This window comes from Phycodurus eques, chromosome 11 (genome assembly GCF_024500275.1).
Source record: "Phycodurus eques isolate BA_2022a chromosome 11, UOR_Pequ_1.1, whole genome shotgun sequence".
NCBI lineage: Eukaryota > Metazoa > Chordata > Actinopteri > Syngnathiformes > Syngnathidae > Phycodurus > Phycodurus eques.
The window spans coordinates 25,229,132-25,252,558 of NC_084535.1; the positions used below are offsets into that span (position 1 = coordinate 25,229,132).

Here is a 23,427-nt window from a genome sequence, read left to right on the forward strand (position 1 = left end):
ACCACAACAAGCATTGCTAGAATGTACAAGATTAGTGCCTATAATTTTGGGGAAAATGCTAGCTTCACACAAGCTTCAACTTTGTACTCACTCACCACGGTGCAACCTATTCACGCTCAATTTTAGTCCAGCAACACACGGTCCTATCTTCCCTTTTCGTTTACCCTTCGTGTTATTTTCTCTAGAACCCTGTGTGTGTTTCCCTCGGATCCCTCATAGATTTCATTAAATATTCTCAAAAATTCCACTCCATGTTGTGTTTTGTGTGTGTTTTAACTTTAACAATGAGCCTCTGTAATCTAGAACTCGTATTTCCTAAATGTAGCAACCTTCAGATTATGAGACTGATAAGAGGTTTTTGGTCACTTTTTCCTAAATTCTATACATAAAAAAGAGACGTGGTGCCCTTTTGAGACAACATTTGTTTTATTCTGACGTCTATCGGACTAAACCGGAAGTGAACGCAGGCGTTCACCTTCGACGAATTTATTTCTAAAATAAATTACGTTTTATCCAACGCCAATATACGCTACATACCAATGGTTTTAGCTGGATTTTATAAACATTTTCTTGGTAACACTTTTTACTGTTGTCAAATAGGTAGTGTAGGTAAAATGTACCCGTATTTTTAGGGTACTATGCCTATCTTAAATAATAATGTAAATTTTTGATGATTTTCATGGATTATATTTACCAATTTCCAAATTTTTTTTTACAGTGTACCAGTCTCTAAGCATTTTTTTCTGGGTATATTAACTCATTCACTACCAACCGTTTCCTGAGCAGAGAAACCCCAGACTGCCAGGTATTTTCGAGCAATTCAACTAATTTTTCAAGCCCCAAAGAATATTGTGTATATAAACACCAAAACCACCAAAAGAACAATCACTCTCTTCATCAGAAAAAAAAGTTTGTCTCTAGCTTAGCTTCTAGCCTCCTTAGTAATCAGCAGTCAAATATAGGCTAGTTTCAGCCAAATCTGTTTCTGAAGGAAAGAAAACTGAGAAAACAGCCTTTTTGTGAAAGCAGACAGATCAAGCAGACCAATGACTTTGACACCAATATTTTTTGGGGGTGAAAACCTCAAACATCTGTACATAAAACAACAGAGAAAGTTCTTTTCACATAAAAATAATTTATTTATAAGTATAACTATGTACAGAATTTACATTAGGCAAAAATGCATGAACAAATGGGGCTCCCACACTTGCACTTTCTTCCTCCTAATTTTCCTCCTCTACCGTTTCCTCAAAAGTCCAGGTTTTTATTACCTTGCGGCATAGAATCTAGCAAAGTTGTATCCACATCTGGATTTTATTCTTTGGTGGCAGTGAATGGGATCTTGTGTGATTCTCATTGTCCTTAAAACCAGTCCCTACTTCTGCTCGAAGCACAACCTGTGCAGTTAAGGAATATTACTATAAAAATACATTGTTAAAATTGCTGTCGTGGGACGTAGAGAACAAAAAAACTTTCAATTCCCTTTTTTGTTTACATTGCGTACTGGAATGAGAGTCCAACGTCTGCTGGATGCATAACCTGTAAGTTTTAAAAAATACATACGATTACTTGAGAATACTTTTTATTGACGTGTTTTGGAAGAGTAAAAAAAATACTTTTCTTCGTTACAATCCTAAAAGACATAGGACTCGCGAGTGTTCCATTACTGCAAGATGGACGAAGTGGAAATGGAAAATTGAAATCAGTACTGGGAACAGATGTTACATTGTAATGTGAAGTAGTGGGACTAAATTATGTTTATGTAACAAGGATTGAATGAGCGTGTTTTCTCACTAAATGTAGCTAACGCTAGCTAGAAACGAGTTACGTTCGTCTCCATTATCATCTGGAGGACGCTCGGGAAGAAGCTCGGCTGCTTCGATCCAGAGGGTGTTCACTCATTTGACGATTCCGGATCCCATTTACTCAAATCCAGGTCGTCAGACTCACCATATGGCCCGGCATTTTGGGCGATAGCTTTGCAACAACGGGATCAGATCGGAGTGTCATCCTTTATTCTCTTGCATGATCCAAGGTTCCATTCCTGTCAGTCGAAGGAATATTTTTCTTGCCTTGGCGCGATAAATTTCTAGTACCGAAAGCTTTTTTTTTTTTAGGTTTTTTTCATTTTGTCTTCTTTCTTTTCCGCCATTATGCTTGCATCTTCTCATTGTCTCCTCGTCCCCGCCCCCTCCGTCTTCTTCCTCTTCTTCCATCTGAGGGAGGGACGTTCACCTCAAGGCATTGTTGCTCTCTACAGGGTGCCATTCCTCATTGCAGTTATCCAGAGACTTGACAATCACACAAACTGCACAAGACACTCCCTCACCCATCACCGTTAAAAAATGCCATTGACGTCTTTAGATGGCATTGGATAGCTCGATTCTGAATTACGTCTTTGGACGGCATTGGGAGGGAATGAGTTAAAGTTTAATTTTTATTGAATTTATTGTTATTGTCTCAACTAGGGCTGTAACTAATGATTATTTTAATAATTGATTAATCTATTGATTATTTTTTTAATTAATAAAAGATAAAATAAAACATTTTAAACTTTCCACCCCTTTATTAAAAACAGGAAATACATGTCAGAAAATCAGCAAAAATGTTGATAATTGTTTTCCATAGTAAAAACGTCTGTTTGCAAACATTTTCTTTGGATTCAACACAAAGAATCAGTCTGCTCTCATGGAGGACTACATAAAATTGTTGACAGGCTGTAATTCCGAGGATTTGGGGATATTTAAGATAAGCAATGTCTGCAAAGAACTGCAAAGTTCACATCAGGTGTTTGATCAATGAATGAAGAATTACATTTTCAAGGCCCACTTCAATGTTTCTCTGTGACTCTTCCAATCTCTGCTGCAACCTGCTGTGACATTCTAAGCTCAGTGGCCACTTCCCTCTGAGAACATTCTTTTTGAAGCCTCGCAATGGCGAGGTACTGTTTATCAATTGTTTGGAACAGTCTTGAGCTCAAGAGGACTTTTTAAATACCGATTCTAACTAAACACAGAAGTGTATTGGTTGATTCATAGATCAAACACCTGTTGCGCACTTTGCCATGCAGTTCTTTTTTAGAGAACAGCAAGTTGTGCCAAACAAACATTGGACGTGCATTCAAAAGTATAAAGAAGGTAAAATTAAGTTTGTCTGTTGTAGTGCATTTTACATTCATCCTAAAATTTCACCCAAAAGCCGAATATCACAAAGTTTTTGTGAGTAGTGTATATTTACTATATACTGTATCTAATAGGGGCGGGTTGGCAACTGGGAATTTTGGTATAACAGTTTTTTTGTATGAATTCCTATACGATTTTTAATACAGACAGCCATCTTTTAACAAAACATAATTACAGACTGCTATTCAAAAATTAAAGTTATAGGGTAGCCTGTCTCATGTCAACACGCATGCCAAGGGGCTTCCGCTGCAGCGTTTACACGGCTGGCCGGGTGGCCCGGCCGGAGTATCGGTAAGATTTGCAGCCTGCAGGGAGCAGCATGTGTTTACTCTATGATTCGTGATTCGTCCGACCATTGCTGTTGTCCGACCCAGAATTGAAGTAGCAGACTTAAAGGTCCAGCACATCGTATCAGGCCCCCTCCCCGAAAACCACTTTGGATTTTTCCCTCTTTTTGCTGACATCTGATTGGCTCAGGCTGATCTTAATTTCACTTGTCAGCAACTTGCTAAATTATGGCAAAGTAGCAAGGTGAGCATGTCGGGGGAAAAAAGAATGCAGGTGAGAAGCAAATGGGTGGTGCAGAAAAAATAAGACAGAAAAAGAAATATGAGGGCAATGTGCACCAAATGTTCAAAGCTGACAGATCTTTCCAGTAGAGGAAGGGGGACAAAGATGCTGCTGAAGGATCCAGCAGCAGGCAATGCATTTTTTATGGGAATTATTTGATATACTTTACAATTAATAAAAAAGGGTTAAACACCTTACTCCTTATCTATTGCATAATTCATTCTTGTTGTTGTCTCTGTGACCTGACTTTGCGACTAGGTCACTTTACACTTTAAGCAGGTAACAGCTATTTATATACTGTATTGTTTGATATGTGAACAAAAATGAGCGGGATTAACTCTGTAATAAGAAAGTGTAAACCCTCCAAGTGTGTGCGTGTGTGTGTGTGTGTGTGTGCGTGTGTATGTGTGAGAGAGATTGTGATTTATGTCTGGCCTTTTCTTACATGGATTGCCTTTGTACATTAAGAACATAATACTTATGATTTTTATTGTTATTATTAGCAGCAACCAGTATTGTACCTGAACGAGTTAAATGAAAGAAAGTTCATCAACTACATGTTTTGTGCAAACGTGAACTGAACTTAGTACATTTATGCCTGATGAACATTATTGAAAATGCACTCATTCTGGTGTTTTCGTTAGGGACTTCCAGGACAAAATCTGTCTAAACACACCATATACGAGCCTTCATATGTCCGGGATAAACGCAGTATTTGGCAACCAATACAGTACGGTCGTCATTCAAGTTGACATGTGCGAGGTGCGTTCAGGGACATGCCATAAATGGGAATGCGTTCTTTGTTAGGAAAATTATTTGTATCAGAATGGTTTAGTTAAATCACTGTATGATTAAACTGTCAGAATACAAAATCTATTTTGTTTTGGAATATAAGACCAGATAAGATAAATTATTTTGTTAATATTGTCAACTTTAGCTGCTAGGAATGCAAAGTTATCAATGTCCTTTCACCATTGTTCCTATCATATTGTGTTGTGTTTTTGTTTGCACATTAAGGAAAAAAATCCTGCTTTTGCTTTAATTCCTCATTTAAGTCCATACAAGCGGCAAGTTTTTCATCATGTTTTTAAGATAGTATAGTGAAAGCTACAGGCACGGTGGTCGACTTGTTAGAGCGTCTGCCTCACAGTTCTGAGGACCAGGATTCAATCCCCGGCCCTGCCTGTGTGGAGTTTGCATGTTCTCCCCGTGCCTGCGTGGGTTTTCTCCGGGCAGTCCAGTTTCCTACCACATTGCGGTGGTCTTATTGGGGGAGAAGAAGGAGGAGGAGGAGAAGGAAGAGAATGCAACAGGTGCCTGTAATAACCAGACCAGTATTGATGCAGAGTGTCAGGCTGCCATACTGGGTAGGAAATTGTATTATGCACAGTATACCACAAAAATGGTAAAAACACGGTCAACGCTCATTGTTTAGTATTCATATTCGTATAATCAAAACTTTGGTCTTCAGTCGCAAATACTGGGGGCCTCCCTATCTCAAATTCCCGGGCTGAATTTTGGGCCCAGTACGTCCCTGGTATATACTGTATATTTTGTATAATTTTGTCAGTTTATTTGAGCATTTGTAAAATTAATCAGGAGAGAAAATTTTAGCCAAAGCCAAAAGTACCTTGTCGAAAGGTGTAGGAGAAGTATCTGAGCTGAAGGATATGTGAGACAAGAATAGTTTTAGCAGCTGTGGCACAAAAACAATGTGCCTATTAGACAGTCCGTTGTATATGACAAGTTTAACAGAAAATCTGTGGGTGATTTAGAACAGCAAACACATCTGCTCCTTTCACAAATTTACTGAAAGAAATGTGTGGCATATTGCAACCAATTCTTATTTTTTTTAAGATCAAATCCATCAGCGGGCATTTGTAAAAAGACAGCTAGCTCTGCTGTGAAAGGGGTTCTCGTGTAACATTTTACACGTCAAGGGTCAGAGAGCTGAGGAACATAACATATGTGATTTTATTGTCATTTCCATGTGTGAAGCTCTCAACTTTTGAAAAGTAATTATTGATTACAGAAAGTTGTTTAAAAATGTTAGGTCAAGTGACACAACATGTTCTTACAGCTGATGACTCCAATGCACTGTTGCTTGGTTTAGGCTTGGGTTGAGTAAAATTGCCTTATTTATTGTCCAAGTCAAAATTAGGTTAGTCAAAGGTATATCAAGTAACAGGGTAGTCCTATGTCAAAAAAATGTCAACATGTCATAGTTTAAGGAGTAAATTATTAGGGATTATCCAGACCTTGGATGATGATGACTGTGTTTTGCTGTCTAGTTTAGCATTTGAAAGGGCTCCAGTCATTCAAGGCAGACTGCAAGCAGTCTGCAGACTGCAGACTGCTTGGTTGGATATTTTGTACTTTTGAGCAACCGCACAGGAAGAACATGTAAACTCCAAACAGGCGGGGCCAAATTTGAACCCAGGTCCTCAGAACTGTGAGGCAGATGTGCTAACCAGTCGTCCACCGTGCCGCCACAGATGTATACAGTAATACATGAATAATAAAAATGTTAAACCTAGAAATATTCTTTAACCAGGCCCCTTCTGGAGAGATCTAATTTAGTCACTGCAGAGTTGACATATTACAGACAAATACACATCTGCCTTTTAAAGAAAATTTTAGAGAAAATTGGTATTAACCAGTTAAATTAGCAACATGACAAGTAGACTTTACACCGATCTGATCGACCTGAACGGTATCGGCAGATATTTAGCATTTTATGCAGATCGGCTTTCATGTCATAATTCGCCAATCCGATCAATGATCAATTATTGATCGGCTGCGCAAAAGACATTAACTCCGCGTCGCCATCATTTACAGTATATTTGAATCCAAAATCCAGTTTATTTTTTAGCCTTGTCGCGTGTTTTTTGACATAGTACTGTAAATACCTGACCATCAATAAAGTTATTTAAAAATAAACGGCGGCGGTATGGGACAGACAACACGTCTGAGACAGACAACACGTAATGCGTGGATCAGACGACAAGACAAATTTGCTCTTTCAAGATTGCACTATGTCAGACTACTGCAATAAAATCTTGTATTCCGATACCAACACATCCCATTTTTTAGGATCACTGGGCTTTATCTTGTCAACTCAAATGCGACCGGATACACTTGTTATCAAGGCGACGAAAGAGTGGATCGCGTGGACTGTATTATAAGAACAAAATGGGGAAAAACGTGTTTGTGGTCACCGGTGCTCGGGAGAGGACGTTCGTTTAAGGATTGCTTGAGGTTTGTTCATTTACTTTTAATACGATACGGCTCGCAAGCAGGCAACAAAAAGTTATGTAGCATAGGAAGCTACTGCTAGCACTAACGGTTGTACTGGCGTTTTGTCGAATCATGCTCTAAAGTAATTTAATTACAATAAAGTAATTTAATTACAGTACGTTAGCCCCCGTTATTTTTGTAATGTTGGTTTGACCTGACTGATTAGAATACATGACTTGACTAGAGCAGTGATTTCCAACTTTTATGGAGGCAAGAAACATATTTTACAACTGATCTCATGGCACACCAACAAACAAAAATGTCACAAAAAAATGGAGACATTAATTACTGTATGTACTTCCTGCCATCTAATAGAAGACCATTCATTTGTTCTGTCTGTCACTATGCCTCACTGGCATAAATAGATGAACAAAGACATTATTTATTGCAAATATGTTTTTGGAGCAATTAAGTAAACAGGTATATACAGTAAATATAAATATGAGACAATAACATGTATCAGATTTTTATCCACATTTGTAAGACGCCTAATTCTGATCTTAGGATATCTGATTCCAGGTGTTTTTCCTCTTCACGCTCCATGATGCATATCCAAATTGTGGCAGTGCAAAAAAATTGGAAAATTGCCACTTGAACCATTTGAGTGCAAATCAAGTGAAACACAGCCTTTATACTGTTGGCTCACAGTTAGAGGGTTCTGTGTTGGAAATCAAGTAGTAGAGCTTTGCTGTGTCGGGCTTGCATGTTTTCCCTGCATCTATGTGGGTTCTCTGTCAGGTACTCACCAGGCATAGTATCACATTTACAAGATTTAAAGTGACTCAAATTTTCATGGCACAGGTGTGCCGCAGCCTAAAAGAATTTTGTTTGCCACAGTGTTTTGCATAATAAAATGCATCCACCATGATTGTCACAATTCCCTGAATGAAAATTGTTTGACCCTGCTGTAAACTCCTCCCACTCCGACCGAGATACCACCCACTCCCTGTATCAGTACATTCATTCATTTATTCATTTTCCGTACCGCTTATCCTCAGTGTTTATCAATTCATCGTTTTAAAAAAGGAGCACATCATCTTCTTTGAAAAAGTAAGCTATTGTTTACAGTATAGGGACTCACCGTATATAGGGTTGTGTGCCACTGATAGAGGGATGGGCCTTTCAAGTTGAGGTTTGACGTGCATCTGTGTGTGAGTGGTGTGTGTATGGTAATATTTCGGCTTTATGGCATATTGCTGGCCATGTTGCATGGGCATAGACCGGATTCTGGAGGGAAAGAGAGAAACAAATATATAACATAAGATACCTCAACCAGTAAACATGACTGCTGGACCATTGATGTCTAAATAAAAATAAACCAAGTGTTTCAGTGGGTTAGTTATAGCTATGGAAATGTCCCATATTTATTTTATTTCAACAGCTAATGGAGATCACTTAATTTTATTGGTGCATAATGTAAAAATCAGAAAAAGAAGCAGCCTTTACTCAGGTTTTACATCATCTTCACTGGTGAAGTGGCAAAATCAGTTAGAATTGGACTGAAAAGATACTGTAGACCTTAAACCTGTAAAACAGTTCAGTTGTTCTGAGTACGATAAAAATTTGGAGCATTAGACGTACTGATAATATACCGTAGTTTCAATTTGTTCCACTAACTCATTTTCTTTAAGTTAAAGTTACAAATATGTAAGTTCTGTATACTGGAGGTCCTATAATTATAAAATATATATAAAACAATTGATACATATTTTGTTTTAAAATGTATAAAAAAAAATTATACAAAGTATAGTCATATAAAAACAAGAAATGTATTACAAAATTAACCAGACACTGTTATGTTTGTTTTTCTTGTTTTTCTTTTCCTTATCTTATGTGGATATTTGATATATGAACAAGCAAATCTTGTGATGACATCCCCCAACAATTATTTAAAAACTTGTCAGACTGAAAAACAAAGAAGAAAGAAGCAGCACCCTTCATTGGTGAGTAGTTCTCGCAGCTAGCCAGCTGCCTTCGTCATCAATACATAAGCCTCACATCCCACTTTGGTTGTCATGCTGAGCGGCAGTGGCACTGGCTCGAAGCAGGCCCGTAGCTAGTCATTTGGGGGCCCAAGGCAAACATATGCCCCTTTTCCATTGTACCAGTTCTACCCCCAACTAGCTTCGCTACGCCCCGTGTGGTCACTTCTCCATGACACCTTTTCGAGGCCAAGCGGTGACAATGGCAATCGCCTGGTTCTAAAATGCAGGCCGACAAGGGCTGTGATGTAACTGTCATCCAATTGGCTGACAGATGGAGGCGTTTCTTTAAGCGCGGTGACTTGTCACTTTCACAATAATGCCGTCTAAAGGCTGCCACACACCGAGTGATGCAGCTGAACCCGACTGAGCTGTCGCGTAGTGTGAGTGATTAGGCGACTATTTTCATGAGTGGTCGATCAGTCTGCCCATGGTTTTGGTGCCCAAAATTTGAATCGCCGTCTTAACGTCGCCGCAGATTCCGGGTTTAGTGAGCCGCGCCGCATCAAGTCATATAAAGAGTATATAAAGCATCAAATACTGTGTTTTACATAAATGCTTAACTATATTTATAATGTACCTGTGGATGGAAAAGTAAAGCTTGTGCGCAGAATGTACGCGAACACACATACGTACATGCTGGGTACGTTCAAATTAATGGAGCCAGCTAGCCTCCTTTCAAATATCCACACTTTCACTTTTATTCTCACCAACACCCTCTCTCTTTAGCAACCTAGCTCTTCCTTAACTATTAATCTATCTTTTTGTGCTTTAAGGAATGTGATAAAGTACAAGATACTGAATACACAGAATCAAACGCCGGGCTTGCCGGGGATCCACTTGTGCAATCGCTCATGTGCAGGGGTGCGTCGGCAACTCAACACGATGGTCCGGTGCAGTCGGGTTCGACCACATCGCGCAGTGTGCGGCAGACGTAAAGCAGCTTTTGTTCTGTGGTTGACTGAGGAGGTGCGGGCATTTTTGTCCATATTGGCAGAAGATGAAATACGGCGAGATGCAAGGAAAAGAAACAAGAAACGAGCGTGTCACCATCTTCTTGATCCCGCTCTAATCCCTCCCACTTTTGACTGGTGTCTTTTGTAAAGGAAAAGCAACTGAGGCTAGAACAGGCCAAACGAGGCCGTTTGGAACTTAAGAGCGGCAATAGTCAGTGGTGGAGTCATGAACACTGACCTAAACTGAGACAAGTGAGGCCTACAGTTCTTTGGATGTTGTATTGGGGTCTTTTGTGACGTCTTGGAGGAGTCGTCGCTGCGCTCTTGGGGTAATTCTGGTTGGCCGGCCACTCCTGGGAAGGGTTCACCAGAGTTTTATGTTTTCGCCATTTCTGGATAATGGCTCTCACTGTGATTCACTGGAGTCCCAAAGCTTTAGAAAAGGCTTTATAACCTTTTCCACACTATTAGATCTCAATTACGTTCTTTCTCATTTGTTCCTGAATTTCTTTAGAGCACGGCATGATGTCTAATCTTTGACGATGTTTTGGTCTACTTCACTTTGTCACACAGGTCCTATTTAAGTGATTTTTTTTATTGAGAAGAGATGTGGCAGTATCGGGCCTCGGTGTGTGCCAGATAAATTGAACACAGGTATGATAAACCACAGTTATGTTTTAACAGGGGGGGCAATCACTTTTTCACACAGGACCATGTAGGTTTGGTTTTTTTTCTCCCTTAACTCATTCAGTCCCAGCCGTTTCCTGAGAAGGGAACCCCGAGACTGGCAGCCATTTTCGATCAATTTCACTCATTTTTCAAGCCCCACAGAATATTGTGTAAACACCAAACCCACCAAAAGAAACATCAGACTCTCTTCTTTCACCGGAAAAAAAATATTTTTTATCTAGCTTATACCGTTCTTTAGTAATCAGCAGTCAAATATAGGCTACTTTCAGCCAAATCTGTTTCTGGAAGGAAAAAACTGAGAAAACAGCCTTTTTGTGAAAGCAGACAGATCAACCAGAACAATGACTTCGACAATATTTTTTTTCTTTAGTGAAAATCTCAAACTCCGAACATTAAACAACACTGAGAAAGTACTTTTAAACAGAAAAATCATTTATTTACAAGTATAACTATGTTCAGAATTTACATAAGAAATGCATGAACAAATGGGGTTCCCTCACTTTTTTCCTCCAAATTCTCCTCCTCTACCGTTTGCTCAAAATATTGCGCACAAAATCTCGCAAAGTTGTGTCCACATCTGGTTTATTCTTTGGTGGAAGTGAATGGGATCTTGTGTGGTTGTTATTGTCCTTGAAACCAGTCCCTACTTCTGCTCGAAGCACAACCTGTGCAGATTAGAAACATAACTATTACTAAAAATACAGTGTTGAAATTGCTGTTGTGGGACATGGAAAAAAGAAAGCTTTTAATTACCTTTTTTGTTTGCACTGCGTACTGGAATGGGGGTCGAACGTCTGCTGGATGCGTAACCTGTAACTTTTAAAAAATACATACCATTACTAGAGAATACTTTTTATTGATCTGTTTTGCAAGGGTAAAAAAAAAAAAAAAACATTACTTTTCTTCATCGCGATCCTAAAAGAAGAATTCCTGCAAGATGGACGAAATGGAAAATTCAAATCAGTACTGGCAACAGATGTTACATTGTAATGTGAACTAGTGGGACTAAATTACGGTTTTATGTAACAAGGATTGAAGGAGCGTGTTTGCTCGCTAAATGCAGCGAACGCGAGCTGCAAACAAGTTACCTTTGAATCCATATCATCTGGAGGATCTCGGGATGAAGCTCGGCTGGCGATCCAGAGGGAGTTCACTCATCTGACGATTCCGGATCCCATTTATTCAAATGATGGTCGGCAGACAATCATCTGGCAAGCGGCCGAGAGGATCTCACCATAAGGTCCGGCATTTTGGGAAATAGCTTTGCAACAAACAATCGGCTCAGAGTGTCATTCTTTATTTCCCCGCATGATCGAAGGCGTCATTCCTGTCGGTCGCAGGAATATTTTTCTTGCCTTGGCGCAATAAACCTCTGGTACCAAAATCTCCCCCCCCCCCCCCCATTTTGTCTTCTCACTTTTCCCCCCATTATGCTTGCCTTCTTCTCATTGTCTCTTGCACCCCGCCTACTCCTTCTGCCTCTTCTTCCACTGAGGGAGGGACATTCACCTCAAGGCATTGTTGCCCTCTACAGGGTGCCATTCCTCATTGCAGTTATCCAGAGGCTTGACGATCACAGAAACTGCACAAGACCCTCCCCCACCCATCCCGGTTAAAAAACGCCATTGACGTCTTTAGACGGCATCGGCAGGGAATAGATGGAATCTGAATGACGTCTTTGGGAATGAGTTAATAATAAAAAAATTTGAAAACTGCATTTTGTGTTTACTTGTATTGGCTTTGACTAATATTTATATTAATTTGATGAAGGGAAACATTTAAGTGTGACAAACGTGCAAAAAAAATAAGAAATCAGGAGGGGGTAAACATTTTTCACACCACTTTATGGACAATAGTTTTAGTTTTTACTTTGTGCAATATACTTCTTGTACAAGTCTTCTCTTGCATGCTATTTATATAACATGTATTTCCTATATCCACAATTACTGCTGAAACGGTGAAAATGTCACTATTGTTTGACTAATAAAATAAATAAATAAATAAATCTTATTTTATATTACAAATACTTATTCATAATGAAAATATAGTTTTAACCTGCCCACTTTCTGAAGTGACGTGCAGTGACCTACTAATTTCCGGTTCAGACGTGGCATCCTGTGTAGATATGTATTAGTTTATATTCATATCTCTAAACACATTGATTAGCCTGGTATTTAGTTTTTCAAAATTGGTTAATCTCCGCGAAAAGGCGGCTCCTGCCAGACGTATGGGACAATTGTACCGTATCACCAAATCACTTTCGATTTCAAAGTTTTGCGGCTGCATGACACGATAGCTTAACAATTAGCATGGGTTTGACATCATCTTCGCCTATCCACTCCTTATCCTCCCTTTGTGACGCTTGTAAAAAGCATGTTAAGAAGTGTAGCTTATTCGCTAGAATGGAGGCGATGATCAGTGACTTCCAATGCATTGACACAGGACGCAGAGAACATTCACCTCCGCGGCTTGGCAGCCGGTGAGCGTAGTAAAATAGCGTGCACCAAGCAGCTGTTCCATGGGAGTAGGGTTGGGCATCGAGAATCGAGAACCAACTAGAACTGGGACCAATGCCCCAGCCACCCCGGAACTGCCCAAACCCTAAACCCCAGACCCCAGCCGACGCTCACAGTCTTCCCACCCCGAAGCAGAAGCAGCGAAAACCAACAAAGCGGCGAAAACCAACGCAGAAGCAGCGAAAACCAACGAAGAAGACGCGCCTGCGCCCAACGGCGGCGAACAAAAGCGCGCCCCAACCCTGCCAAAATCAATGACCAGCCGCCCCAGTGCAACACCTGGAGCAAGACCATACCGTGCAAAGGAGGCCCCCACGACGCGCAGCCCCCGACGCACCCCGAGCCCCAGCCCACAATGCAGAGCCCCAGTGAAGCCAACTCCTAGTCAACCGGGCGAGTGAAACCACAAGACACGTCCATACCAACACAGAGACAGGCAACAAGGCAACGGTCACACCCCCGCACCAACGGTCCTCAGCGCCCACTCCAGTGCCCAAACCAACGCAAGCGCCAACGACAGGGAGAGGAAAAAAAATAAAAATAAATTTAAAAAACTCAACAAAACCCAAAACCCCACCGCAGCAACCCCACACCACAATGAACCAGGACAAAACCCACATAAACATTTTAAAATATTAATAATTCCGGGATAACTGGGATGTTAATCCAGTTTCAATCGATTCTTGATGCCAAATTTTAGTCACGTTATTTTGAGACAAATTAATACTGCTCAAGACAGGCAGTAATGTTAATCTTTTTTTTCCGGGTGGGTGGGGGTTGCGGGGGTCCTGCACACACACAAAAAACAAGCAAACACTTCCTATCGCTCCTATTTAAATGCGCCTTAAAACACAACTAACGGCGTGATGGACGGTTGTTCACTGTGAAAATAACTTGTACACGTTATTTCTGCTACAGCGATTTTATTGCTAACAAAAACAGACATGGAGTAACTTAAACTAGATTAGCTTGCACAATTTCAGCAATGCATGCATCGTCACTGCTTGGATCACTTCCTTACCACACTCACCATTGCTCTGGACTGTTGACCACAACTATTTAAAGTCCTCCACCCTTACTATCTCTTCTCCCTATAGCCTCACTCTTCCCCCTCCACCCCTCTCATTCATGCAGATATATTCTCTCTTACTTCGGCTAATCTTCATTCCTCTCCTTTCCAGTGCATGCCGCTATCTTTTTAACTGTTCCTCCACCTGCTCCCTGCTTTCACTGCAGATCACAATGTCATCTGCAAACATCATGGTCCACAAGGATTCCAGTCTAACCTCACCTGTCAGTCTATCCATCACCACTGCAAACAGGAAGGGGCTCAAGGCTGATCCCAGATTCAGTCCCACCTCCACCTTAAATTCCTCTGTCACACCTACAGCACACCTCACCACTGTTCTGCTGCCCTCATACATGTCCTGTATTATTCTAATATACTTCTCTGCCAATCCAGACTTCCGCATGCAGTACCACAGTTCCTTTCTGGGTACTCCTACCATTACTTTACAGTCGGTAACCTCCTTTCTCCGGGTACATCCACATCCCATAAACCTGCATGCTAGGTTAATTGGTGACTGACTCTAAATTTCGCGTTCACTCTTCCTCGATGTGCCGGCCCAGCAACTCCGTACACCAGTTGACTAACATGCATGTGATATGGTGTTCATTCACTAATAAGTTTGATAGCAACACTAAAGACTTTAATTAATAACAACACAGATTATACTAACATATCAACTCACAGACGTTTAGACACTAAAAAATAATCCCACCGCAGCACTCGACAGTAGCATTGCCTTGTTCATTTTCCCACATCCTGTCCTGCCCTTTTCTGTCCTCTAATCTGTTTCTCTTGGTTAGTTATTGCATGTCCTCACCGGGTGTGTCCCCACCCCCCAATCTATAAATAACTGTTGTAACGTTACTTGTTTTCAAATATCTAGACTGTCTCACTATTGTTCTGTTCTGTTCTTTGTTCTGTGGTTTACACCCCTAGTCCCCTTGTCCACTCTGTCCCTCTGTCTGTCCCGCAAAACCCTTTTCGGTCTGATTGCATTTTCAATAAACATCAGAAGAATTAAACAATTACAAATATAAGCAGAGGGAGTATTTCAAACTCCTCTGCTGCACAGCAAAACTGTTTCTGCACAACGATATACAGATCCACCATTCCGCAAGCCAATGCAGCTAAATAAAAGAGGTTTAAAAAAAATAAAAAATAAATAAATAAATGTTGGTTCAGATTTTCCATACCGAGTCTGCCGACCCAAAGAAGAACTCGTTGGAAACGATCGAAAAACACGCATGAAGTGCGTTTGCGACGGCAATCGTGTGTCTTAAATGAGTATATGAATAAAATAAATGACAAATCGGCTCAGTGCAACACTTGCAATAAGATTATATTCCGCAAAAGAAGTTGCATGATTATCATGATCATTACATGGTTTGGAAGCAATGGAGTCCCTGTCTGTGAAATGGGTGCTCTGGCTCAGATGCTTGGCACAGCACCGAAGTCAGAATCATTGAAGTATCCATCCATCCATTTTCGGTACTCCTTATCCTCACAATAAAATACATCTTATGCCAGCATTCAGACAGCAAACAAGTTAAACTATACCTAAAATGTTGGTCAATCAACTCAAATTCAAATAACCAACGAACACCAGCACATGCAATTTAAGCAAGTGTGTTCTAAAGCTCTCGTGAAAGTGTACCCTACCTCAGTGAAAAGAAAATACAGAACATTTTAATTCAAGTTCATGGGTTTGATATTAATATAGGTTTACTGGTTAAAAATAACGCTGTGAAAAATTCATATTAAAGCTTGTAAAAAGTTAACAGCAACAAACTATGTACTTGACTACTTGTGTAGTATGTACATAATAAGCTTTATTTAAAATGCAACTCTGTCAAGGCATCTGTTTTTTATTTGGGTTCGTAGGAGACATGACTTCATGGCAAAGAAAATAATGGGAGTCGAAATGTGATGTAATGCTCAAGTTGTGTTTATCAACCCCAAAAGAAGTTATTTTATTAATTATAAATCATTTAAATAAATCGGCCGATTAATCGGTGATTGTTTTTTTTTTCTTCTGCCAAACATCAGTATTGGCATCTGCCTAAAAAAAAAAACATATCGGGCGAGCCATAAACACATCATTTCATATATCGTGCGCGAGACATTGATAACAAGACACAGACCACAACTGTCTCCAAATGCATGGAAGGATAAAATTAATGGTCATAATCTAGGACATGGAATTACGGCTTGGCATGACGTTTCTTAAAGTTACTCATTTGCATTTTCTGCTGCTGCTTTATTTCAATTTGAAAACATGGAAGTGATGTCATTGTGATGTTTCTCTTTCATCATTACCCAATTGTGTAAACTTGGTTATTTGAACGATAACCCGCACATATTCCATTTTTCAAGAGGAGTCTTAAGCAACCCAGCAGAGCAATGGCTCTGATGGCAGTCATCAATGAAGAAGAGGTGCCTGCAAGAATTCCTTTTTTGAAACTCACCATATCTCGATCATTCTCAAGGATCAGGTCGTAACATCCCATAGTCCTTGGACAGACGCGTGTGATTTTGTTCTGAGTGATCTTGGTGCTCCATTTGAGCTATCCTGAGAACCTACTGTAAATGGCTTCTTTGAATTAATTCAGGTTCTTTCGTATTTTGTCCAATGCAGGGTGTACCCTGCCTCTTGCCCAAAGATAGCTGGGATACACTCAAGGACACCCGTGACGCTAGTGAGGATATGCGGTTCGGAGAATGGATGGAGGGATGTTTTTTTTTTAAAGTCAGAAATGTTTAAAATGTTTATTTCAATTCCATTCTGTTCAAACGTGTGGATCATATCACAAATGTGTTTGCATTCTTTCTGTGATTTTTTTTTAACCTTCATTATTTTTATGGACATCGTTATTGTCATATTTGTCTAATATATCTTTCATACGGGAGCATCCTAGAATATGGATCTTTTCCTCAGTTTTTTTATTCAACACCCATCTTGAATACAGACTGCCAATGTCAATGTCATTTACATTCATTCATTCATTTTCCGTATCGCTTATCCTCACTAGGGTCACGGGCGTGCTGGAGCTTATCCCAGCTAGCTTCAGGTGAGAGGCGGGGTACACCCTGAACTGGTCCCCACTCAATTGCAAGGCACATACAAACAAACAACCATTGGCACTCACATTCACACCTACGGGCAATTTTGTGTCACCAATTAATCTACCATGTACGTTTTTTGGGATGTGGGAGGAAACCGGAGTACCCGTAGAAAACCCACGCAGGCACGGGGAGAACATGCAAACCCCACACAGGCGAGGCCAGAACTGTGAGGCAGATGTGCTAACCAGTTACACCTAGGCTCCATGAACTTTAATCTCAAAATGACGAGAAAATGAAAGCACAATTGTCATGTGTCATGTCTTAAACAGCTGTGGAATATTTTGATTGTAGGCTCCTCACCTTAAAACTATAGTTTGTTGTTAATAGAAATTCTCAATACTGTGCCTGATACAGACAGCCCTCCTTCAAATGTGAAAGGTACACCGAATATAAGTTCAAGTCACCATCAATGACTCTCTCCAGGTGTGGTGAGAGAATTGTAGTGGTAATAATGAGAGTAATAACATGATAATAATTTTAATAATTCATTTTCATTAATAGTGCTTTTTTTCCTCACTTGAGCCCATCCCCCAAAATGTCTGTTCATGTCCCTGATACTGACACAAATTTTATACTTAACAGAATGCAGTTCTCCACTGTTTTCCATTGTTGATGGAAGGTTGCCATTCAAACACTGTCATGTGATGCAGCAGGAATGTTTTCAAATAAACTAGCGGTGAGCTATAACTGGATCAGCAAAAAGACTAATCAAGATTTTACCATGCTGCAGTAGGGCAAAAGGAAAGGATTGACAACCAAATATAACGTCTACTGACAACAAAAAACAGAAATAATTCAAGTTTTCAAGCAAAATCACAATATCATGATAAGAGCTACCCTTTTTTAAGATAATAGGTTGTGTTTAATTAGTGGTGCTATGATCTGCACTGTTTTCAGACACTGCAACTAGCAATCCAAGTTTGTAGCATAATAAATAAGCATCATGACTTCCACCATTTACAAAACAGTGCTATAAAAAAAAATGTAAAACTAAAACGAGTTGTAAAATTCTGATCAGGATCAATGTTGAATTTACCAAAATGTGGATGACACTTAGGGGTGTTACGATCTGATCTTTGAGATTGGAAATCGGTGCGATGACAGCAAAAAAAATAATAAAATAAAAAATTGGACTGGATCTAAAATCTCAGATATTACCACTCTTATACAAGCAGTCCTGTCCATGCGCCGTTCCAGCACTTATTTTCCAGCAGTGCCCGGACGGCATGCAGACCCAATGTGATCACAACAAGTTGCTAAGGTGCTAACATAGTAGCAAGGAGTAAGAGTAGATGTTGCTTACTTAAAGTCGTTTATTGACACTCCAGATAAAGTTCACTGTAAAACTAAACTCACAAAACAAAAGAATTACACGTATTTACTGTTCAAATAAATCACAGCCTTCGTTTCTTTGTTTTTGCTCACAACAATTGCTAGCTCAAAACTAACACGCAATAAATAAATAACACCATTGACAAGCTAACAAAAATTTGCATAGACCTGCGGCACTTATATTTGTCAAAATAATGAATATTGGTACACCAACGTTTATAACCGCATACCAACAGACAATATAACAATACTCTCTGGTATATATCCTTCAAATTGTGAAAAACGAGTTAAAATAACAACATTCGATCGATCTTTGTTACTGCAAGTGTGCATCTTGTGTATATCACACTGCCCCTCAGAAGCCAAAACATGCATAGCAGAAACAGCGCTTGATCTGCGAAAGAACTGGGGTGGGCATAGATACATGAGGTCCGCAGACATATTTAACTTGCCAGCGGTTATCACCAGCCCCTTCTGTATTTAATATGGGTATCCATTCACATTGTCTGTTGGCACAGAGGCAAGAGGAGTGAATATGCTGCAGTCACGCACGGATCACTCTTCCGCACAGATATGTCTCCATGCAGACCCATTGCGCCATATTTAAAGGGAATGAGAGGCGCCGCTTAGATTGCTGGTGAATTAAGTCTGCTGTGTTCATGCCCACGGTGAAGACCGCCCTCCTTTAAATACGCCAGCTTGCGCGCGTCTGTGAATTCAGGAAAACCCGATCTTATCCACCACAGTGAACATTAATGTACAAAAAGTACAGGATTTTAGCCCAGATATTGGGCCGATTAGCTATCGCAGCCGATTTCCCAGATCGGGCCAGACATATTTTTTCAGGAACGCACAACTTCTTGTAGTGTGACATAATCCACGATCAACGATTTGGGCCCTACAACGCCAAAATGAAAAGTGTAGCATGTTTGATTTTTTGGAACTCTTCCGTGTAGTGTGACTTATCAACGACAACTCTCTGACCGCGCACCTTGACATTGACCAATAGGATTGCGTATTGTGACTGGCGCATCGCCTCCCGTGCATGGCGTTGTCAACATGTTTGCATGCCGTTGTCAACATTTATTCATGCGCACGAACCAATGTTTACCGAAGCTTTAGAGCATGATTTGACAGAACGCCGGCATGTTTACGTACAACCGTTAGTGCTAGTACTAGCTTGCTAGGCTACATAACATTTTGTTGCATGCTTGCGAGCCGTATCGTATTAAAAATACTTGAACATACCTCAAGCAATCCTTGAATTAACATTCTCTCCTGAGCACAGGTGACGTTTTTCCTCATTTTGTTCTTTTTTTTTCAGCCATACAATACATTGGCGCGGCCAGTTGTTGTTGTATCCGGTCGCATTGACCGGTGACACTTTTTCTGGTTCCGCCTCTCCGACAGTGTATGATTTGACAAGATAAAGCCCATGATTGCAAAAGACGGGATCCGGTGGTATCGGAATACATGTCATGTCGTATTGCCACTGTCTGACCGAGATACGGCAAGATTTGATGCCAGTAGTCTGGCAGTGCAATCGGGAAAGATCAAATTTGTCTTGTATTTTTATCCAGGCATAACACCGCCCACCGCGCCTGATTTATGCCGGTCATGAAACTAGAGCCTTTGGACTTTAATGTATGAGAAACTTTTTGGCATTTCTACATTACAGTATTGCACCTATTATATAGATAGTTTTAATTTATCTGAACTTGGTAATGATATAAATTGAGGGATTATTTCACAATCTAAATAGAAAATTGTCCAAAACACAAGCTTTAAGCAATGAAGAAAATCTATTCATATCTCATTCTGCTATAGTTTATAGTCTTGTGAAAAACACAGACAACTGGAAAAATACATATAAAGTAGGTTGTTTACAATATTTTACCAAGTTGATGCATCATCTTGTCCTCCCAGTCACTCTCAGCTCTATGTTCACTTTTTCAGTCTGATTCCAAATTATTCATTGGGTGGAATTTGGGCTTGGTCCAGAGGGTGTACCGTATTTTCACGACCATAAGGCGCACTTAAAAGTCTTAAATTTTCTCCAAAATGGACTGGGCGCCTTATAATGCGGCGCCTTATGTGTGACTTCGGTGAGCGCTCCGCTTGACTGACTGGGAGCATTTCCTGCCGACACGCTGCTTATATAGAGGAAAGGCGGACCTGGCTGAGGACAGCATGCGGACGTTAAAGGGGAAAGGGTGCGCGTGACAGAGGATGCTAAAGGCACGCCCCCAGTAGGTATATAGTTCCGGTATGTGCATCGGTTTGGCTAAGGACCCCCGAAAATGGCCCCTAAGAAGAGACACGCTTACGAAGCACAGTTTAAACTGCAAGCTATCAATTACGCGGAGGAACATGGGAATCGAGCAGTCGCGAGAGAATTCACGATCAACGAATTCATGGTTCGCAAGTGGAGGAAGCAGGAAAACGAGCTTCGCCAAGTCAAGAAGACGAAGCTGAGTTTCCGCGGAAACAAGGCGAGGTGGCCCGAGTTGGAAGACCAACTCGAGCAATGGATTAATGAGCAGAGAACAGCCGGGAAAAGCGTCTCTACAGTCACCATTCGACTGAGGGCAATAACGCTTGCAGAAGAAATGAAAATCGAACATTTTCAAGGAGGTCCGTCTTAGTGCTTTCATTTTATGAAACGGCACCATTTATCGATACGGGCAAGGACAACCGTGGCGCAGCAACTTCCGGCGGATAACAAGGAAAAGCTGGCCATCTTCCACTCCTACTGCAGTAAAACGTTTGCCGACAAACACATCCAGCCCAACCACATCACCAACATGGACGAGGTGCCGCTCACTTTTGCCATCCTGGCGAACCACACTGTAGAGAAGAAGGGGACCAACACGGCAGCGATACGCACAACGGGGCACGAGAAGTCGGCTTTTACTGTTGTCTTGGTTGCCATGGTAATGGACAGAAACTGACACCTATGGTGATTTTTAAGAGGAAGACGCTGCCTAAAGAAAAGTTTCCAGCCGAAGTCATCGTTAAGGCCAATCAAAAGGGCTGGATGGACGAGGAGAAAATGAGAGAGTGGCTGAGTGAGGTGTACGTAAAGAGACCGGATGGTTTTTTCCACGCGTCACCGTCCCTGTTGATCTGTGACTCCATGTGCGCCCATTTCACAGCCGCTGTGAAAAACCAAGTGCAACTAAGACTGGGAGGTAACGCCAGGCGAGTTACGCCACCGTATGTGAATTGATTGTGGATGCTTGAACAGTCAAAGCAGTTATCTGCTTTGACTGTTGTCCGAGGTTTTGCGAAAGCCGGCATCATTGCTGAACAGCCCCCCAGCAACGACACTGACTCTGACAATGACGAGAGGGAACCCGGCGTGTTTGTTGGAGAACTTCCCCAGCTGTTCATTTCGGATACAGAAGATGAGGACTTTGATGAATTTGTGGATGAGGATTGACCAAAAAAATAACGTGAGTACATTGTTAAATACTTCAATAAAGTACAACCGAACTCAGTTTTGCTCAAGTAGCCTTTTTAAAAACTTGGTTTTAGGATGCATGCATGCTACCGTATGTTTTAAGATAGAGTATGTTTTACCATGCCTGTGCCCAATAATACGGTTCGCCTTATGTATGTGTTAAATACAGAAATAGACCCCTTAACTGAGACGGCGCCTTTTAATACGGTGCACCTTATGGTCGTGAAAATACGGTAGTGTCAATTTCAAAAAGTAATTCATGCTTACTCCGTTACATTCCATTCTTAGAATGATAAATTACTGTACAGCCATAAGACAAGTCTTTGCTGGGTAGCAGTTCGATGTTTTAATATATATATATATATATATATGTTTTTTTTCAGTAAAATGAATAATTACTCGGGCATTCTGTGATTATTATGAATTTAAATGCTGTATTTAAAGATATACAATTTAGACAAATAAAGTGAAACCATTCTCAAGTTATGAGTCAAAGACTATATAGCCAATACTAGGAGAAATAATGACAAAATATAGCCTGCTTTAACATTCTGGATAAATGCTACTATTGTGACAGCAAACGTATGAACCTTTGGACTGACAGCCCTGTAGTGCAGTCCCTTTGGATAAATGTGTGCTTTTAGGGCAGGAATGCGATGAGGTGTTCTTCACCATCAGTGTAATCCATCCTATAAATCATGGACGACAGGTTAATTCTGTTGTAATGGCTCACAACGGGAAGGGTCAAATGCGGCTGCAGAAAGGGTAAAATGCTGCAGATGAACTACAGCAGTTCAAACCATTAAATGTGGCTCCCAGCAGGAAAGAGTGGCACTACAATGTATTGTAGTATTTCTCAAAGGGGAACCAAATCATTATTCAAAACTTTTTTCCTCAAAAGAAGAGTCAGTAATGTTTTCAATGGTGACTGGTGCACAGAGCAAGCCACATAAAGGCATGCTTGGATTAGTTTGGTATTGAAAACCTGAGAGCCCTGACCTCAACTTTGGGATGAAACAGATCAGAGATTGTGAGCCAGGCCCTCATGTCCAGGATTAGTTACGCCTGACCTCACAAATGTTCTTCTGGATAAATGGACAGAAATTCCCACAGACACACTCTCAAAGGTTGTTTTCCCTGTGAAAGTGTTAGTGTTTCTCCGGGCACTCCGGTTTCCTCCCACATCCCAAAAACATGCATGGTAGGTTAATTGACGACTCTAAATTGCCCGTAGGTGTGAATGTGAG

The 23,427-nt window shown here is 40.6% G+C and overlaps 1 protein-coding gene and 1 long non-coding RNA gene across 11 annotated transcripts in view; both read right to left on the reverse strand.

Annotated features, from left to right (window-relative positions):
- The window catches only part of ltbp1 (latent transforming growth factor beta binding protein 1), a 166,608-nt gene that overhangs the window by 113,201 nt on the left and 29,980 nt on the right, over positions 1–23,427 (reverse strand). For all 10 annotated transcript variants that reach the window (XM_061691041.1, XM_061691036.1, XM_061691035.1 and 7 more), the window contains exon 4: positions 8,131–8,276. In XM_061691041.1, the coding sequence (XP_061547025.1) occupies positions 8,131–8,276 (146 nt within the window). The remainder of the gene's footprint in view (positions 1–8,130; positions 8,277–23,427) is intronic.
- LOC133410195 (uncharacterized) lies at positions 11,174–12,130 on the reverse strand. Its single transcript, XR_009769505.1, has 4 exons — positions 11,766–12,130; positions 11,576–11,607; positions 11,431–11,493; positions 11,174–11,342 (listed from the first exon to the last, which is right to left on the reverse strand). It is a non-coding gene; the product is annotated as an uncharacterized LOC133410195 (long non-coding RNA).